General features: G+C 45.2%; 1 protein-coding gene across 4 annotated transcripts in view; it reads left to right on the forward strand.

Annotated features, from left to right (window-relative positions):
* VPS13C (vacuolar protein sorting 13 homolog C) overlaps positions 1–20,503 on the forward strand; it is a 5,236,720-nt gene that overhangs the window by 2,684,731 nt on the left and 2,531,486 nt on the right. For all 4 annotated transcript variants that reach the window (XM_069624493.1, XM_069624490.1, XM_069624491.1 and 1 more), the window contains one exon: positions 19,575–19,737. In XM_069624493.1, coding sequence (XP_069480594.1) covers positions 19,575–19,737 — 163 coding nt within the window. The remainder of the gene's footprint in view (positions 1–19,574; positions 19,738–20,503) is intronic.

Raw genomic sequence — 20,503 nt, forward strand, 5'->3', positions numbered from 1 at the left:
TTTTCGTTGCACCGATCCTTCCTGACTGTAATCTGACACCGGTATCAAAGTCTGGACTTCCTTGAAGAAATAGAGGCTAACTCGAGGAGCTGGAGCCGCGATATTGCCTTTAACAAGGGACTTAAAAGTATTTTTTAAAAAAGGTTTGTTAATTGCCTTTAATGTCCCTGTCGACGATCCGAGCACAGTCTATCCACTTACTAAGCACAGATTGCTTGCAATGATAGGATTGGCGAAACCGCGGGTCCATTCAGTTCAATTTATGGGAAGGAGGAGTGCCCCACGTTATGTTTTGAACTGATGGCCCAATCCCCCGCCCCTTTGATTCACTGTGCTGTATTCGTTCACCCTCACTCCGTTCCGCTCCTCCACTCCTCTGTTGTGCCTCGTCCACTTTTGTTTCTTTTTTTTCTATTTCTGTACCTGACACTCCTCGGCGTTGCTGGCGTTCTCGTTGTTCGTTATGTGATGTCTGGCCCCTTCAAGCCCACCGAGCACGAAGACAGGAAGACTCTTCGACCGACTCTGCGCCGCTGCGCGGTTCCCAAGCCCTTTTGAAAGGGTAGTGGAGAAAGAAACAGGACTTGTTTCTGCACTGCAACCAAAACAGCATACACCAGCTGAGTCTCTGACAGTAAGACTCTTCGACCGACTCCGCTAGCAATATTCTTGTCAGAGGGAGAATGGATGGTTGCGGGAGACTTCAGTGTGGCGTTTGATTCGCAATGAGACTGGTTGGGATAGGTGTGTGGGCATGGGATGGGAGAGCTGTCCAAACTGCTGCAGGAACGTCTGGTTGGGATGGGTCTGATGGACGTGTGGGGAATAGACCATCCACAGGAGAGGGACTACTCCTTCTACTCCTCTGTGCATAAAACTAACTTGAGGATAGATTATTTGTTAACAAAACAAGAGATATTAGCTGCGAGCCACAAGTGGACCATACGGTCTATTGTACTGTCGGACCATGCCCCAGTGGTGTTGGAGTTGGGAGGAGGGGACTGTCAAGAGATGGAATAGGGCCTGGAGGTTGGAGGACTATCTCCTTAGAGATAATGGAACTCAAACCCTGATAGAAGGTGAGATTGATAAGTATATGGCAGCAGTCAGAGATCTGGAGATGACAGGAGCGATAAGGTGGGAAAGGTGGGACGGGTTTAAGGATTGTATCAAGAACTTCATGATTAGGATATCGAAGGACCTGCGGGAGGCAAGGAGAAGGGAGGAGAGCGAAGTGAAAGAGGAAATAGTGAGGGTGAAGGTGGCGCATAAGCAGTCGCAGTCGATGCGATTGTCTAGACAGTTGGTACATATGAAAGGGCAACTGAAACAGTTGGCCAACAGATGGGCAGAGAGCACCATACTATGGTGTAAGCAGTCCTTTTATGAGCATGGCAATAAAGTGGGAGCTCTACTAGCAAGACAGTTCAGAGTATGAGAGCAGATACTTTACATAACAGCTTTGAGGGACCAGAGAGGCCGGGTGGTAGCAACAGAGGGGGGCAAAAGCTAGTTGATTGAAGACTTCTTTTTTTAAAAAAATTAAATTTTATTGATTTTTAAACATCAGAACTGAACATACAGGTGGGTGCATGTTATACTCACATGGTTACACTAAGAAACAATTTCGTTCCACCTGAACAACATTTTAACATCAAATACTTGTCCCACCCAAATGGTAGGACATTTTGAACCCTTACTCCCCTCCCTCCCATCCCTTAACAGTGCTCATCAATCTTCCAGTTCATTGGCATTTGTTGTGGCGATTTGCAGTGGGCGACGTGACGTTTATCACTGATCGTCGTTTGAGTTGAGGATTATTAAGTTTAAGTTTGTGAAGGGCATGTTGAACTGGCGGCGTGCCATGTGATGCTCAGTTCGTACAAGGGCAGAGTGTTTTCTAACTGCCTTGGTGCGTCGGGTCGCTTGCCACTGAACCTGCAATGTAGTGACTGGCAAAGTCGCACCAGGCCTCTTCGTGTCGTGCAGCCTTATCATGGAGGGCTTCCGTAATTTTTTCATTGTGTAGATGTTTGTTGCGATCTGTATCCAGTTTTTTTAACTGGAAGGTGTGGAGATTTCCATTTGATGACCAGGCCCGCTCTCGCAGCCAATAGCAGGGGGGATGCCAGTCCTTTCACTCTAATCAGTTCATCGTCCTCTTCTTCGAGGCCAAAGAGAATCAGAAGGGGGGCGGTTCCCTTCCTATGCCATCTAACTGTTTGATCCATCCCAGGACTTCTTGCCAATAGATGCGTACCTTGGGGCAGTCCCACCACATGTGGCAATAATCGGCTTCCATGCTGCATTGTCGCAAGCACCCTGGGCTGGAGGTCTGAAACATTTTGGAAAGCCTGTGTGGGTCATACTGCCATCTGTGGAGTAGCTTTATTGCATGCAGCTTGTACTGGGCTGCAATTGATATTCTGGATGGTGTTTCACAAATTCTGTCCCAAGCCTGCTGATCAAATTCTCTGCCGAAATCTTTTTCCCATCTTTCTTTAAGGCGGGGACTTGAAGTTTGTTCCTTACAGATGAGAGCGCTGTACATGTGTGCCATTAGGCCTTTATTTGTGTTGGTCGTGTCCAAAATTGTCTCGAAAGGCGTGAGCCCTGTTTGCGTTTTGGCCTTCCACTCCCTCTTGGATAATACACCTTTCAATTGCAGGTACAAGAAAATCGGAATCGAGTGTAGTTGAAGAGCTTCCTCTAATTCTGTAACTGAAATGAATTTTCCGTTTCTCCTCAGCTGGCCGACTCTCAAGTCCAGCATCGAACCAGGCTTGATATCTGGCATGTTTGGGGATTTCCTCTCTGATCCCAGGGGACCAGAGATGGCTCAGAGGAGAAGGCCACGTGGTAACTCCAGACATTCCTTTCCCTTCCTTCCATATGTTCCACAATGTCCCCAGTATTGGGTGATTGCGCAGTCTTCTTATAAGTTTTGGTCTGGGGACCCATAACCATTCTGCGAGAGTAGCGGGGGTTAGATTATCATTGTCCAACTGAACCCATTGCAGGTCCCTTCTGTCACGCAGGTATGGGATCAGGATTCTGAGTTGTCGCCTGGTAATATCGCTCTATATCCGGAAGGCCCACTCCTCCCTGCTCCTTTGGTAGCATCAGGGTTTCATAGGGTATCCTGGGTTTCTTTCCTTTCCATAGGAATTCTGATATGACCATCTTAACTTGTTTGAAAAATTGGTCTGGGATTGTGATGGGCAGGACCTGGAAGGGGTATAGGAAGCGTGGGAGGCTCACCATCTTAACAGCATTTAGACGTCCCATCCAGGAGATTGTGATTTCCATTTAGTGAGATCCGCTTTAAGGGCGTCGAGGAGTTGGGGAAAGTTTGCTTCATACAGGTGTTCGAGTTCTCTTGTTAGATTGATCCCCAAGTATCTCAGTGTGCGGCCTCCGATGATTAGTCCTAGGCGCTCGAGGTCTATTTGCTGGTCTGGGGAGGGTTCGTGGAGCGGGAAGAGGATAGATTTGGTTTTGTTTATTTTGAAGCCTGAGAGTGCGCCATATTCTTCTATCAGGCGGATCTCTCGGGGGATTGATGACATCGGGTTTAGTACATGGAGCAGTATGTCGTCTGCGTACAAGGCCAGCTTATACTCTCTGCCGTTTACTCGCATCCCCTCTACACCGACGTCTGCTCGAAGCGTTTGGGCAAGCGGTTCCAGCGATAGCGCGAAGAGTATTGCCGAGAGGGGACAACCTTGTCTTGTTCCTCTATTGAGGGGGAACCAGCGGGAGTATTGGGAGTTCACTACTACAGATACGCGTGGAGCCGTGTAGGCGGCTTTGATCCCTCGTCGGAGAGTGGAGCCAGGCCTATTTTCTTTAGTGTGGCCTCCAGGAAGTGTCATTCAACTCTGTCGAACGCCTTCTCGGCATCGATCGAAAATAACACAGGGCGTGTTTGGCATCTTCTTGGCCTCGTGTATGAGGTGGAGGGTCTTCCGCGTAGAATCCGCGCCTTGTCTGCCAAGGATGAAACCCACTTGGTCATTATGGATTATCGCTGGCATGTGTGACTCAAGCCGCGTGGTGAGGACTCTCGTATAAATCTTGGCGTCAGTGTTTAGGAGGGAAATTGGGCGGTAGGAAGCGCACTGCTTGGGATCCTTGCCTTCCTTGGGTATGACGTTTATTAGTGCTTCTGAGAAGGATTCGGGCGCCACACCGGATTGGAGGATGTTATTGAAGAGCTCGACCATGAATGGGAGGAGGGCGTCCTTAAAAGTCTTGTAAAATCCTGCTGTATAGCCATCGTTTCCTGGAAGTCTTTTGGTCGCCTCTTCAATTTCCTCTCCTGTGATGGGGGCATCTATGGTTTGTGCTATGTCCAGGGGGAAGGTCGGCAGGGACACTTCGTTCATATATTCTGTGATCGCCTCTGGGTGTGGGGCAGCATCTGAGGTGTATAGCGTCTCGTAAAAGTCAGCAAAGACTTCCGGGATATTGGGAGGACGATGTCCGTGAGGTGTTTCTTCGTTGTGTATCGTTGGGACCCATCACTCTCTGCATTGCCCTCGGAGTCTCGCGGCAAGTAAGGCACCCGCCTTGTCCCCATGTTCGTATTGTTTTTGCATAAGACATTGGAGTTTGTGCACGATGCTACCAGTTTCTAGTTGCCGCAGTTCCTCCCTCTTGTCGTTGGCTTGCTCAATTTTTTGAAGTCTGTCGGGGCCTGAGGATTGGGCGATGAGGTCGAGTTGGGTGATTTCATTTCAGAGCCTGTTTTCTCTGAGTTGGCGTTCTCTTTTCTTAGCTGCCCCCTCGTTAATGAGTAGTCCTCTCGAAGTGGCTTTACCTGCTTCCCACACTGTATTTACGTAAGTTTCGCCTGTATTGTTTTGTTCAAAGTATTGGGTGATGTCCTGCTCTAGTTGACCCCGAAAGGTCGGATCTTTAAAGAGAGTCTCGTTGCATCCGGTCGATGATGTCGTGGTCCAACCATGTTACGGGAGATATGCTAGATTCGGCCATTGCCTCGGTGAGTTCAGGGGTGAGATGTATATAGTCCATTCTGGTGAACATGGCATGCGGTGTAGAGTAGAAAGTGAAGCATGTTTGATTTGGGTTCATGTGTCTCCATGCATCCTTGAGGTTGTAGGCGTCCATCATGTCCGCGACCTGTGAGCGACCGGGGCCAGATGGTGGGGTTGCAAGTGGGTTGCCTGCTTGTCTATCCAGATCTGGATCCATCCACGAGTTCAGGTCGCCTCCCAGGATCACTTTTCCTTCCGCTTCAGTCATGACTTTGGGGACTGTTTGTTGTAGGAACCTGGACTGTCCAGTGTTGGGTGCATACATGGATGCGAGTGTGATGATGGTGCCTTGTATTTTGCCAACCAGTACAAGCGCTCTACCACTTACGTCAGCCCAGGTTTTTAAGAGTTCGAACCGGATCGCTTTGTTGACTAATATGCCGACTCCAGCTTTCTTGAGTGGGCCTGAGCCCCAAATTCGGAGCCTGTTTTGGTGTATAGGACTTTGCTCTCATCTCCTTTGCTGGATCAGGTTTCTTGTAGAAAAAGTATGTCAAGCTTCGCCCTCTTGAACTCTCTGTACACTAGCGACCTTTTGGTGGGAGAATTTAGCCCCTTGACGTTCAGTGTGCCAACTTTGAGTGTGCCATGCCTGTCACTTGGATTGTCATGTCCGTTGATCAGTTGTGTGCCCTTTGGATTCGCTCATCACGTTGCGTCGCCCATCGCGGGAAGTCGCCGCAGTGGAAGTATCCTGATAAATGCCTCCAACAAACTGAGGCTGTGAAATGTTTTGCCTCCCTCCCCTTAAAGGTATTAAACATAATACCCGTTGCCCTCAGTTCTGTCTCTTCGCTCTTTCGATGAGGGTCTGCATCCTGGTTCGGTGGCGTCCGAGTTGGACTGAGTGTGTACAGCCGGTCTACTATCGGACCACCAGTGAGGATCGTAACTGCACAACCCCAACTACAGCTATTATCGTTATAAAGTTTTGAGCCCCCTGCCCCCCTTTCTTTCAAACATTGTAATAACATTATACTAAACAACAACAACTTTCACTGTAGAATAGTATATGTAGTGATGCATGCGGTTTCCGGATTCATCGTCGACCGGCTGCTCGTCCTTGCGCTCCAGGCGGCAGGCACACTATGAATCAGGCCCAGCAGCAAGGGTGTGCCAGGTTCCGGAATGTTGATAAGTCTTCATGCAATAATCTCGAGGTGAACATCGCTGAAATACGGGACTTGAGTGAACAGTATCATTTGTTACTGTCTGGCGTGTCGTTGGGTCGTCTATACTTTCTGGATCCCTTGACTCTTTTCCTTCTCGGGCCCTGGAGCTCCCATCTCGCTCTGTACTGCACAGGGTCCTTTGATGCTCCATCTTTCGGGCCTGTCCCAAGGAGGTCTGCGATACACTCTCGAATTTCTTCTTCGGAGCGGAGTATTACCTTGCTGCTTCCATTTTCGAACATAAGGGAGAAGGGATATCCCCACCTGTATCTCGTGCCTCGGTCTTTAAGCCATTTCGTTAGGGGGCTAAAGAGGCGTCGCAGGGCCAGGGTGAGCGAAGATAGATCCTGAAATATGGGGATTTGAGCCCCCCCCCCCCCGAGGGTGAGCGAGTCCCCAGTCCTGGCCTTCGCGAGTATCCTTGTTCTGTCCTGATATCTGTGGAATCTGGCGAGGACCGACCTCAGGCCGCCTGGTAGGCTGCCGGCTCTATGTATTCTCTTGGTTTTAAGTTCGTTGATGTCCTCATCTGCTGTTAGGATCTTAATGATGTCGTGTATTGTTGTTTGAGGTCTTCTTCTGTTTCCCCTTCGCGCTCCGGCTCCGGAATCCCGAAGAACCGTAGGTTATTCCTTCTTTTTCTGTTTTCTAAATCGTCTATCTTAAGGCGAATTTCATCCTCCCTATTCTCTCTGTTGCGTATCCTGAGGTCCAATTGGGTTTCCAGTGTATCTATCGAGGCTTGATTGTTCTCGACGCCCTCCAATCTCTCCTTGAGGTTGTCCACTCTCTGGGTCATCTTATCAATTTTGCCTCCGAGGTTAGCCCCCATGTTTTGAATTTCACTCAGGAGGGCAGCAATGTCCCCCTTGGTGGCTGCCGCTCCTGTCTCCGAGGCTTCCAGCAACATTATGGTTCTTGGCTCTGGGTACGGAGGTAGCGGGGTATATGCGTATCTGGCTAGCTTGATTTTAATGTTCATATGGCACTTGTATGCGAGGGGGCACACGCCCTGGGAGTGGGGGCCCTACCCTCTGTATTGCTGTGTTGTATGATTCTTGAGGTATGCTGTGGGACGCTGTGCAGGGCGTCCTGTGGATCGGGGGCCCATGGGTGGGAGGAGGCACACGCCCTGGGTCCATGGGCCCTACCCTCCGTTCGAGTTGGCTTCTGCCGATGGGCCCAATGCGATGTCAAGGGAGCTCCACAGTTGTTGCGGGCCCGTGTGTAGGCACTGGTGGGGTTGTGTGGGACAGGTCCTTAGCAGGGGGCTTTGGCTCCAGTTAAAGTTCAGGTGAGGACACAGTTGGGTGTTCTGTTTCCCTTCGTCGCCGGCCCGCCTATCTGTGTCTTGGCGGGATGAAGTACTGGCGGCTGCACAGAAGAGGGCACACGCCCCGAAGGTGGGGGCCCAACCCTCTGCGTTGCCTTTGGTGCATGCACAAGCTCCTTGCCTTGTGTGCTGTGGCCTTGGAGGGTGGCTTCAGCAGAGATTCTGTAAATAGTTTCTCGGTCGCTTGCAGCGGGTCCAGGACTGCCAGTTATGGTTGGGAGGACGAGGTCTGGACTTGGTGTGGGGCGCTCCTAGGGCAAAACGCTTCACATGGCAGGTGGGAAGAGTTTCTTGACTCTAAGCGTGTTGCTGCCCTCTGGGGGGAGTCAGACGACTGTTGGTTCTCTTGTGACGGTGCCTGGAGGAAGTTGTGTCTCTGCAGGGGGTGTCTAGTAGATCAGCCCTTGTGACTGTGTCTGGGGGAAGCAGTGCCTCAAAAGGGGATGTCTAGTGGAGCAGCCTCACTGAGTTGTGCGCTGCACCCTTGTGGTTGAAAGGGGAGCGTAGCACCAGGTGTGCTGTAGGGCGCTTGTAGTTGGGTGCAGTTTAGTGGCCCATAGAGCTTTGTGGGTTGTTGTCTTGGGCTGGGATCAACGTTGTGCGCAGTACAGGGACCACGGCAGGGCCAACGGCTCCAGCTGGGAGTTAGGGTCTCCCTCTCTGGGCTCTCGATGCTATGTTTATTGGGGTCCTCCGGGGCTGTTGGGGCAAGGGTGTGGACAGAGTCCAGCGTATGAGTGGCCCGCCTCAGGCGCCCGTGTGTCAGGTCTCGTTGTGGGGGGCGGCGCCCTTCCTCTGAAGTGGCGCCTGCCAGGTCTTCAGTTGGGTTGGGGGGGCGCTCTTCCTCTGCACCCCGAGCACCGCCACCCAGCCCCGGGCCCCGGGTGGGGAGCGTTACGGGGGGGGAAGGGGCCTCAGGCCAGGCAGGGCACCTCCGTGTGTTCTGTGGGGGGGGGCCACTTACCCGCTCTGCAGCTTCACTTTGTTCGGCGGGGCGCCTGAGTCCGAAGCTGCACAGGCGGCCGCACGGGGAGTGCGCACACAAACGCCTGTGCAGGGTGTTCACCCGTCCCTCGGGAGATGCCGGACAGGCGGAGAGGCAGCGGCTGCTGGGGGAGCCGCAGCGGGGTCTGCGCCTTCCGCAGGGGAATGGAACGAGGAGCCGGGTACCTTGGGTCGCGTGAAGTCACGGCCTCTTTTCCGGCTGCTGCGTACATGGCTGGGAGGGGGAGGCGCAGACGGACGGACTTTTCTCCTGGTTGGCACGTCCGTTTTTCACCAAAGTTTCGCTCAATGGGTGGGGGGGCCAAGTCGGACAGCTGTGCACGGGGGGAGGTCAAAAGTGTGGCCTCAGGTCACTTTTGGGGCCCGTGGGTCTGGAGCTCACATGGAGGTGTTCATCGTCCGTGCGCCCCCTGGTGGCCAACGATTGAAGACTTCTTTGATGGGTTATACAGCGACGAACAGTGTCAGGGCAACTTTCTGCACACTTGGGCGGGGCCAAAGGTGTCAGATGAGCAGACAGATTTTTTGGAGGCTCTGCTAACAAGGGAGGAGGTATGGAAAGCCATAGGCAGGATGAAGCTGTATAAATGTCTGGGGGAAGACCGCCTTACAGCAACATTTTATAAAACATTTAGCAAACAATTGGTGGCGGCCTTGGCATTGCTATTTAAGGAATTTCGGGAAAAGGGCAACATTTGCGAGACTATGGATATGGCTCACAGCACGCTGATGCCAAAGCCGGGCAAGGACGTGCAATTATGCTCCTTCTACAGGCCAATAGCACTTATCAACCTGGATGCCAAGTTGTATACACACGTCCCGGCAGCACAGCTAGAGGTGGTGCTACCTGACTTGATAGCACAAGACCAGTCAGTATTGATCCAGGGAAGGAATACTTTTGATGACATCAAGAGAATACTCCACATCGTGGACAAAACTACTAGAGTGGGATCCTAGGTACCGATGCTTCTCTTGGCACTAGATGCCGAGAAGGCGTTCGACTGAGTCAACTGGAAATATATGTTCAAAGTGCTGCAAAGGATTGGAGTGGGTCGGTACTGTACCAGGATGGTTCAGGCTAACTATCGGAATCCAGTGGCCATGGTGAAGGTTAATGGTGGGCTCACCAAGCCCTTCCCCATAGCTAGGGGAACCAAGCAGGGGTGCCCATTATCTTCCCTGTTGTTCGTCATGGTAATGGAGCCCTTTGTGCAAAGTATAAGAAACAAGGGGACAATACAGGGAGTACAGTGGGCCAAGTCTCATCACAAGATAGACTGATATGCTTTGGATATTTCTCCTCTGTGAAAGATGGTGAGCTAAAGAATCTGGGTAAGGCCCTTGTAATCGGGACTAATATCTGTCGGTTGGGCTGGGGGAAGAGGAATACCTTAAAAGTCAAACGCTGTTCTGCTGGACCGGTGAAGTATCTGGGAATAAATGTGACCATTAGCATCAAGGCTCTTTATAAGGCAAACTATCCACAATTGCTGGGCCAGATCAGGAAGGACCTGCATCGCTGGAGCAGTCTATTGTTTCCTGGCCTTGGTAGGATTGCCATTATCAAAATGAATGGGCTTCCTAGACTCATGTATGTGTTCCAGGCTCTTCCCATTACCCTCCCAGGAAAGATGTTAAAGGGGATACAGGATGAGATTATGGGGTTTGTGTGGAACGGGAAATAAATCACGTGTTAGGAGAGATGTCTTGTTCAAACCCAAATGGGCGGGGCTAGTGGAGTGGCCAAATGTAGCAACCTATTTCCAGGCGGTGCAGATGCAGTTGCTGGCGGAATGGGGAAGGTGAGGTGACAGAAGTATTGGGTACGGATGGAAAAGGCAGTTGTGGCAGAGCGCATTTTGTATACCCCCTTGATAAGAAGGGAGGATAGCCCCATGGGTCTTAAGGAAAACCACATAACAAGATGCATACTTGAGATTTGGGACAGGGTAAACAAATAGTATGATTTAGCACAATGGCCGTCGCGGAAGATGCCTGCACTCCGGAACCCAGCCTTTCCTCTGGGTATAGAGTCTAATAGGTTCGCAAGATGACAGATGATGGCCTGGGGGAGCTTAGGGACCTGTATGACGCAAAGTGCTTTCAAACATTTGCAGAATATGCCACGGAATTTGGACTAAATGATGGAGACAAATTTGCTTACGGACAGCTTAAGCACTGGGTGAGTGCTCCCACAATGAGGGAAGGGGCGAATAGGGAACTTACAGGATGAGAACGAGTTATCATGGATAGTGTGACCAATAGAGGTTTTATCTCCACTCTCTACAGACTCTTAATCAGGGCGGCGGAACGGGGCCCACTGCAGATAAGGGGCAAATGGGAATTGGATGCTGGCAGGCAATTTTCTGATGGGGAATGGGAACAGGCTACCAGAGGAGTCTTAGGGCTTTTCACCTTGGAACAAAATCAGGTATTGCAATATAAATTCCTGCATAGATGGCACTATACCGCAAAAGAATGAGAGGGTCCATCTCCCGTTATGCTGGCGAGATAGTGGAGAGGAGGGGACAGTGAAGCACATTTGGTCGGGGTGCCCTCAGCTAAAGAATTTTTGGCAAGAGGTGAAATTGAAGGTTGGGAGATTGTTGGGGGTGAATCTACCTTTGATCTAGCCTCAGTACTCCTGAACATACATGGGGATCGAGGTGCCACACTCAGGGGGGTGTTGTGTGCAAATATGCTAGGAGCCAAGAGATGTATTGTGAAGAGATGTGGTGGCAGAAGGTGGTGCCTTCTATTGTGCAATGGTATTTGTACTGTCGGACCTCATTAACATGGAGAAAATGAGGCAATTATACATGATGATTTGGCACGTTTTAGCAAAGTTTTGGCTCCTTTTATAGAATATGCTTTGAAAGATGGTAACCGATTATATATCCCTGCAAGACTGCATATTTTGGACATGCTACCAGAAGAAGAAGAGTAACTGAGTGGCATTAGGCTGATGGGAGATGTTAATTAATGTATTGGACCTAGACCTGAGGTGGGGGGGGAATTGTGCTAACTCAGAGAGGAGGAGATAATAGGATACAGTTGTTGACGGATAACGTTGAGATGAATATATGCAAATCAACTGTTATATTACTGGTGCAGTGACGGGTACTGTTTATAGTATTGTGTGCTGTTTATAGGTTTATGATGTGATCATTAGCTAATAAAGTTCTGGTTGAAAAAATAATAATTTGGGATGGAAGAGGCAGGGTTAGCTAAGTAGAGTAAGATATCCACGGAAGCAGAGATTTTGACTTCAACATTGCCTAAGAGAATGTCCATTATGTTTCATTTGCTCTGATATTCTGTCAAAGTGGCTCAAGGGTTAAGTTAAAAAGTAACAGTGAAACAGGGCAGTCATGACGGGTACCTTGAGTTGTATTGGAAAGAATGAGAATGATTAATAAGAATTCTGGTGAATGGTGTAGAAGAAAGAATTCGGACGAGGTTAATGAAATGGTGAGCGAAGCTATGCCACTTCAAGGATTCGAACATAAACATCTTGGAAACTTGATCAAATGTGGGATAGAATATTAAAGAGCGCTAGAGTGTTGGAGGATGCAAAACGATCCTTGATTGGTCAATATGAATGAGTTTGGGAAAGAATACCTCAAGCCTTTTAGCTAAAATGTTTTAAACTATGTTGGAGTCGGAATTAATTATCGAGATTGGCCTATAGTTTTAAACAGAGAAGGGATCTTTATTGGGCTTGAAGTGCTTCGCCAAAAGAGCCACAACTACTGCCTGTGTCGATGAAGTGGTTATAAAGTTCTAAAAGCTTGGGAGAGACAGATTGTATGAATGCCTTGTAGAAATCAATCGAATAACCACCTGGTTCTGGTGCTTTCACGTGTTTAAGATCTGAAATGGCCCATTTGTTTTCAAATAGCGTGATGGAGTTGTTGAGAGAAGAAAGATCAATAGGGTCCACCGAATTTCTCTCATTTCTGTCGAAGAAGTAGATTTCAGATAGCTTAATAGAAGGATCTGCAGAGTATAATTTGGATTACAAAATAAAGGAACACTTTACTAATATCATTTTATTTTAGTTAATCTCTTGCCATCGTGGTCCGTGAAAAGATGTAATGAAAGACTTCTCTATTTTTTAAATAAGAGGCTAATATTTTGCAAGCTTTATTAGAGCCACTATAAGATTTAGAGTGAAGCAAAGATTTGGCAGCTTTATCGGTACATGATTTGTTAAATTCAATGCATTTACTCATGAGGGTTTTAAAACTGTTGGGATCTGGGTTACTGTACTTTCAACAATATATTGCAGAAAGATTCAGCTTGCTTTTTCACTGACGCTGCGAATTGAATAATAAAACCACAGACAGCTGCTTTAAAAGCATCCCAGTTGTTATGTACCGTTTTTTAATAAAAGTGTCATCTTTCAAAAGAAAATAATTAAATCTCCATCTTAGTGATAATTTGGGGAAATGTATCTATTCTAAAGTAGTAATGACAGGGGCATGATCTGAAATTGTTATGGAACCTATTTTTGAGTTAATTAAAGCTGAAGGATTAATAAATATGTAATCTAAAGGGATAGGGATTGGTGAGGGGGTGAAAAAAGGTGTAGACCTTAACATTTGGGTGACACAATTGTAAAGAGTATACTACGTTCTGATCATGTAATACATTTAGGACATTTTTACGAGATTTAGAATTGACAAAGTCATAAGTAGATTTTCGATCTAAAGTGAAATCATGAATTTGGTTAAGATCCCCACAAACAATAAGTCAATTAGAGTCTTTTTTTAATAGTTCTAGTTTCAAGTTAGACGAAACCAAAGGGTTATGCGCTGTAGGACCATAAACATTTACCATGGTAAATGATAGGTTATTAATAATAGCATCAATAATGACCCATTGTCCTTCCATTTCTTTTTCTTCTTTGATTTAAAAAAAAAAGACTAGTTATTGACCAAAATGGAGACGCCTCCTTTTTTCCCAGCAGTGCATTTGAGAATAGAGTATGACCAATCCAGGAACCTTTAATCTTATTTTCACAATCTGTGTCCAAATGAGTTTCCTTTAGGCAGGTGAAGTCAACTTTAAATTTGACAAGTTGAGAAATTATTTTATGATGTTTAACGGGATGATTTATTCCTTTAACATTTCAGGTAATAATCTTAACTGTCATTTGTGGGTATAATGGTAAAGGCTGAACACCATACGTAAAGAGGAACACAGCAGAGCCAGCGAACTTTAAATAATATCATATCAGAAAATATGTAAATGTAGAACATTGTTGTATGAGCATTGCAGAAACGATGACATAAATGAGGAATCATATGAGGAAGGGTACACAAATAAGGGGAAAAGGCAATATAAGAACATATAGTGATTTGATAGGAGTCATAGTCGAAAGGAAGAGTAAAATAAAGGAAGAGAAAAGAAGCAAAAAATAAAACAGAAGCTGAATACCATGAGAGTTTCATAAGCACAAGTTGAATAGAGCATACAATTCAACAGAAGATTAACAGGAGAGGGAGAGTTCACAATAACGTAAGAAAATAGGATCACAGTGAAAATAGAAGCAAAACGTTAGTGATGGTATGAGATATTGTATGTATAATAATATATCAATTAACGATGATCAAGGGAGTAACATGGCCTCAAATGGGTCACATTAGCTTTGTAGGGAGGAAGGAGAGGTTCTGCTACTTTAATAGATGATATAGTCTTGTCTCTGGACGGATCAGGACTATTAGGAGGATTAGAAGAGTCCGGCGATAAAGATCTACTGCAGGTGGTTCTGTATTTCCCTTGTTTATTTTTAGTTCTCTTAAAGCTGGGCTGTTGTGGATGAGGCTCTACTTGAGAAGAAAGTGAAGATGCATCCAAAGAGGATGTGATTTTCATCAGTGTTGATTGAAGAGATTGAAGCAAGTTGAATAGCTTGTTGGGATCAGTAAATTCTTTGGTAGGGCCATCTGGGATTGTTATGATCATTCTAGTGAGTTCTAGCAATCCATGATTCCCAATTTCACATAAGAGGTCTTGTGTCAAGAAATCTTTTTCTTTTAGCTTGCATATTCTTAGGAACATCAGGAGAGATGAAGACTTTTTGTCCCTGAAAAAGGATAGCAGAATTCTCTTTAGCTGCTAATCGCATCTGATGAGCTGGTCGTGGGTCGCTTCATATTTTCCTCAAATAAATGGTTACTGAATTGTTGAAAGCTGGTAGTCCAAATTTAAGTAACTATCTCTGTCAGAGAGAGCTGTTGAGTTATGCTACCATCTTGCCCGCGCTTGGCCATACCCCACAAGCTTGGAATATTAATTACTCTATTACTCGATCAATAATTTAATTGGGATAGGACATAAATAGAGAGCGGAAGAGGGAAAGAAGTGGCAATGAAGTAAAAACGATATATTATGTAAATATTCCAAATTACCAAGTGAAAGAGGAAGAGTGTGACTTATTGAATCATGAAATGGGTGAAAGTGGAAAACTTAAGTGACTTCCAGGAAGGCAGTATTTTAGAGGGTTGCAAGCAAGATATTTAGGCTCTCAATGAGAATGCAGCTGGTCCAACTATTTTTTCATAACAAGGGGGTGGGAGGGCACTGATAATAACAGTGTACAGGGTGAAGCCCTAACAGGCTAGTGTTTTAACACGACAGAGGGCAACACACAAATGTGTGTGGTTTTCAAAGAGCAGTGAATAATCCCTCAACCAGAGACGAACAGCGGTGCACAGTGACTGGGGAAATACAGGGTCAATCTAGAAGACCGAAGGAAAGAGCAAACAACTTACTGTCCCTGCCTGATGTGAGCTTTTTCAAGACAAAGACAAACAGCCCACAACGACCGTCCAAGAAGTACTATGTGTTGGACAGAGTGTGGGACAGATAAAAAACATGTACAAGGTTGTTCATGGTCTAGGTAGAAATGGTTTTGGCCTCCACCATGTAACAACCAATGTCTACCGGTTTCAGTGGTTTAAATTTTAGTTGAACCACTTTCATCAGGACAGTCTTCTTAAAAAACAAAAAGAATACAGTGATTCTCAACGTTCAGTAACCAATTTCTGCCATATGGTTTATACTTTACCCTGCTTCTCATCGCCATTGCAGGGAAGTTCAAGAATAGAACCTATGGGCACACAGAAATAATCCAGAGTCACTCCCCAGTCACTACCACAGGCTCAAATGCTCAGAGACTACAATATAAATTTATGTGTCTCTCTACAGTTCAAAGGAGTTAAGACCTATCCATTTGTCACACATTAAATAAGAGAGGTTAGCTTTTGCATCAGAGACAGAAGCCCCTGTGTAAGGCTACCAGTCAATCCGATGATCTTGCTATTAGTCGATTCTCGAGACGTAGCTAGCATGCTGTTCAAACGAGAACAGAACTGGATTTTTCGCTTAAAAACAGACACAGGGGGCCTTAATGAGTCCATCCCATGGCAAGCCCTGTCCGTTATAATATAACTTACACCTTGACTATCCCAGCTTTATAGTACCACCCACAACTTTCAGTGATGCAGGACCATTCGGGACTCTGTTAGTCTACTCCAGGTAAATTGTCTTTCACTCCCAATATAACTAACTACATGAAAATCCCATAAGAGGTTATCTTTGAAGTTAAGTGGTGTAAGGATTTGTATTGCAGAAATTCTGAGATTGGCAAAGTGCGCATCTACGATAATATCTATCTTTAACATTTTATTATTTAATTTTGTATTTCATACCAAACGTGGCAGTTTTTACTACATATAAGGAGCATATGCAGTTTGATGAATGGTGCTGAACTGTGTTTGTGAGATACAAGCAGAATATATTCAGATAAAATGTAGCTGGTGCGATAAGAAAAGCTAATTCCATTGTTTTCTGTTCTTCCTTTATAGTTGTTTTTTGACATAATCAGTTTAAATATATGTTTGAGTCAGTGTGACCAATTTGAGTAGAACCACACACATCAAAATAAAAAATGAAAAGAATCAAACTGTTGAAGATGGCAAGTCACTGGGATATCTCTGGTTAAATATTTAGAGAACGAAGGTGAAGTACTTTTCCTTGCTCAAATCCAACAAAAATTCTTTCTACCAGATATTGAGTTCTACAGATAGTTAAGACTGTAAGCTACCATTGCAGAAGCACCTCTTTTAAAAATAAACGCCAGACATTACCAAAACTGTCAGCAATTTCTATAGAAAAGTAATACTTGAATGTTTGATTTTGAATAAAAGAGCATCAATTGTTAGTGCTTACTATTGCTATATTTTCTCCAATATTATCATGAAACGTAGAGGATAGTGGGGACTCTTATTTACGCAGTTTTGTCATTTCTTTTTCCATTTGTAACCAACCTGGTTCTAAAAAACCTGGCGATTCTACAAGTAGACATCTACAACCTTGTGATACTAGAAAGGCTGTTTCATAAATTGAAAAAAAATATCTAGATGAATGCATCCTTTCTTTTTATTGTCATTTATGGGAAGAGAGTGATCATTATCCCTTACTCTTTCCTGAGCACCACTTTACCCAGGGTAAATACAGATTTACAAACGGGCATAGACAGAGGGGCACGCATAGAATTTGATGGACTCCTGCTAAAATAGACAAGGCCTCAACCCTTTTGTCAAGATGATGTCATGATGTCCTTAAAGACAGCGGACTAGATGGCGTAGAAGGGGACAGTTGCATGATAATGGCACAAATTAATAATTATGAAAATGTAATAAAGGATTATATTAGTTTGTTTTTTGGTGAAGTGTCACCACATAGGAATAAGCTGCTCACCAATAACAAATTTACACACCTTCATAAATTTGACAAGAAGATATTAAATGCAAAAGATATCCTTAGAAAAGATTTGCGCCATTATCTAAGCAGACAACTTCCCCCCTGCCATATAGCGCACTTGGTGAGCACCAGAAAATAATTGTACCGGCAGTGGTTTAGGCAACATAATTGGAATCTTAGAAGAGATCACTGGCAGTAACTGGTCCGGTCTGCTAACTCATAATATGTCAAGCCCTTCTGGCAAGTGGTAAATGATATAAAACCTAAGAAATCCTTAGTAAATGGAGCCTCTCTTGATGCTTGGACCTCGCATTTCACACCACCACTGGTAAGAGCCTGGGGAAAGGAAAAACATACTGATCTATATCAATAGGTGTCCTTATATCCCACAGAGGTATCAAATAAGAACCATTATCAAGAGCATTAAACCATCTCTAGCTCTGGGCCCGGATAGCTTAGACTGGTGTACAACTGTATTACATAGGCTTTTTATGACTATAAACATTTCTGGGCAATTACCAAAGACCTGGGCAAAGAGCACTATCATAACATTGTACAAAAAGGGCACGTGTAATGACCCGGCAAACTATTGCATTTTGGCCATGTTGGACGCACCCACTAAAATGTTTGCTCGTAACCTACTGGACGATCTTAATTCCTGGATAGCCCCGAACTCCATCGTCCCTCTGAACCAAACTGGCTTCTGCAAATTGACAATCACTGCAGATAATATAGTACCCATGTAACTACTGTTGCAAATGCCTGGGGCATTCGGAAACAACCAATTTATGCAGCATTCGTACATTTCTGTTTGGCTTGTCACACGGTACAACGAGAGAAGCTTTGGTATAAACTGGAACTTTGGAACATCCCCACTGGTTTGCTACACATGATAAGTTTCCTTTATTCCGAAACAGAGGTAAAAGTAAGGGTGGATAACAGAGGCACAAGAGAATAAGTGGATCCCAACTTCTGTTGGATAAAAACAAGGCTGTATTCTTCTGTTAAACGATGCCAGCCCAAATGCTGGCTATCCATACTCTGTATAGCACTCTGCTGCTCTCAAGCTAGGTCTGCGCTTTAAACAATAAAATGAAAATAATTACCATCAAACCCTCCCCGACATGCAAGCAGGTCGAGGGGGGGTTTAATTGTGAGCGCCACTTACCATATCAGCACATGTGTATGCTGCCTTTTGCCCTGCTCATTTGCACCCTATCGTGCAAATGACAAAAATATGGCAGCAGGGAGCCGTTTACCTTGGAGTGCATGCAAATGTTACTGCTCCCTGTCGCCAAATTGCACCTTTTTATAAAATGAGCTCCATACGGGTCTTTGCCAGACAGGATATAATTAGCTTAATAAAAGTATCAGCCCGATTACTTCTGGTTTGCAATTATTTGAAAAATTAAATCTTGCCTAGCACTCCCAAACAGGCTTTTGACACTTAAGAATGGATGGTTACTGCTGGACTCTCTCTATTAACCCCTTTGAACTTGAAGTGAACAGAGAAAAGAGGGTGCAGAGAGCCCTGAGGGCCACAGAAATGCAGGGTGAGTTGCGATTTCATTGAACAGGGTCATTTAAATAGCTAGATTTGCTAGACAAGTGTCAATTTACTTAGAAAACCAACAGAATTGTATAGCAAATTGCTATGCGAAACTGCTTATTTTATGCCTTCAAAACATATGCAAACACTCTGGCTTTATTCATGACTTGTTAGGAATCAGTGAAGAGGATATATGTAAGAGCAAGTTTTGCATTTCCAATGTTCCCAGCTGAAATACACACCTGCCATTGTACTCTTTCACTACCAGTTTTAGTCCAAACTGGCAGGTTGTCATCTATTATGTGTTTTCCTTTTGAGCATAATTGCTGTTGAGTGTCTTCTTGGAAGATCCTAAGTTTGGCATACAGTTCCCAGACATGTTAAATATTGTTATGAAGTCAGGGAAGAGCTATACCTATTTACTCAGTTACTTGAGGCATAGACCGTGCACAAATTCTGAATATCAGACATTTAAAGCTGTGATATATTATTCTGATAGAACTATAAAACTGCAACAACACATCATGATTGATATGTACATTGTATGTTTGTTGGCTCATTAAGAGAAAGCGTGCCTAAAAATGTTTTGTAAATCAATCTTCACTTGTCCAATGTTAACGTTAAGAATATGTGCTTTATACTTGTTTGGGTTTGTCTTTATCTTTGACTTTCTCTCGAATTAGGTGTCTTTCTCATCTTTGGATCTAGTGCTTCACACACAGGCGTTGCTCTCCATAACGAGCTTCTTGGCGTCTGCAGTGCCATCAAGTGGCCCAGGCTCTTCTGATAAATTTCCTCCAAAAAAATTCGGAACAGAGGCGCCGAAGAATAACACCATTGAATCAGGTAATCCAGCACTGGTAGTCTTGGAAATAATTTTTCTCAATTTCCTCTGTATGCTAAATAGGCAAAAAGCTGAGCGTGGTGCCATTTAATGTTCGTCCCATTGTTCGCTATTCCTTTTTCCTTGCAATGTTCCAGTCATATTTCTTTTGCCATGTTGTAACATCAATGCAGAACGTGTGCAGACCTTTTACTCGGATAGAGGTGGTAGCTTTGCCCATATTTCTTTGTAGTATCTTGGTTGCTGGTACCTAGAAGAACTTAAGGATGTAGTTTAAAGCTACTAGCATTGTAGAAACCACAGGTTGTAGATTAGTGTCCCTGACCCAAATGAAATATCACACTTGTCGAAAATAAAAACATCTTCCTTGCTAAAATAAAAGTTTATTAGTTTATTTAGCAACATTTTCTTTAAGAATAATCACACCTCTTTAGACATGGTTAAATACAGCTAACCTAATTACAATCTCTGATTCCTAACATAGTAGGATAAAAATCCTTGATTCAAAAAAGTCTCAATGCACACATGCATTTTCACGCACTGCATGTCCTGTTTTCTTGGTTTATTTTAGTTACTATTGCAGCTGTTTATATATATTTTCAGGTGGACGGGGGTGTGGCCAAGCAGCCATTGCGTAAGACGTGTCTGACTGTCTCCTGCCGATAAGCTAGGATCTTGGGTGCACGGACACCTTAATCCGGAACAATCGCAACCTGAGAGACACCGAAGATGATGGGAACACTAGCTGCATGGAGTGATAGCGTCCCG

Source organism: Ambystoma mexicanum, chromosome 11 (assembly GCF_040938575.1).
Source record: "Ambystoma mexicanum isolate Mex_15411 chromosome 11, UKY_AmexF1_1, whole genome shotgun sequence".
NCBI classification, from domain to species: domain Eukaryota; kingdom Metazoa; phylum Chordata; class Amphibia; order Caudata; family Ambystomatidae; genus Ambystoma; species Ambystoma mexicanum.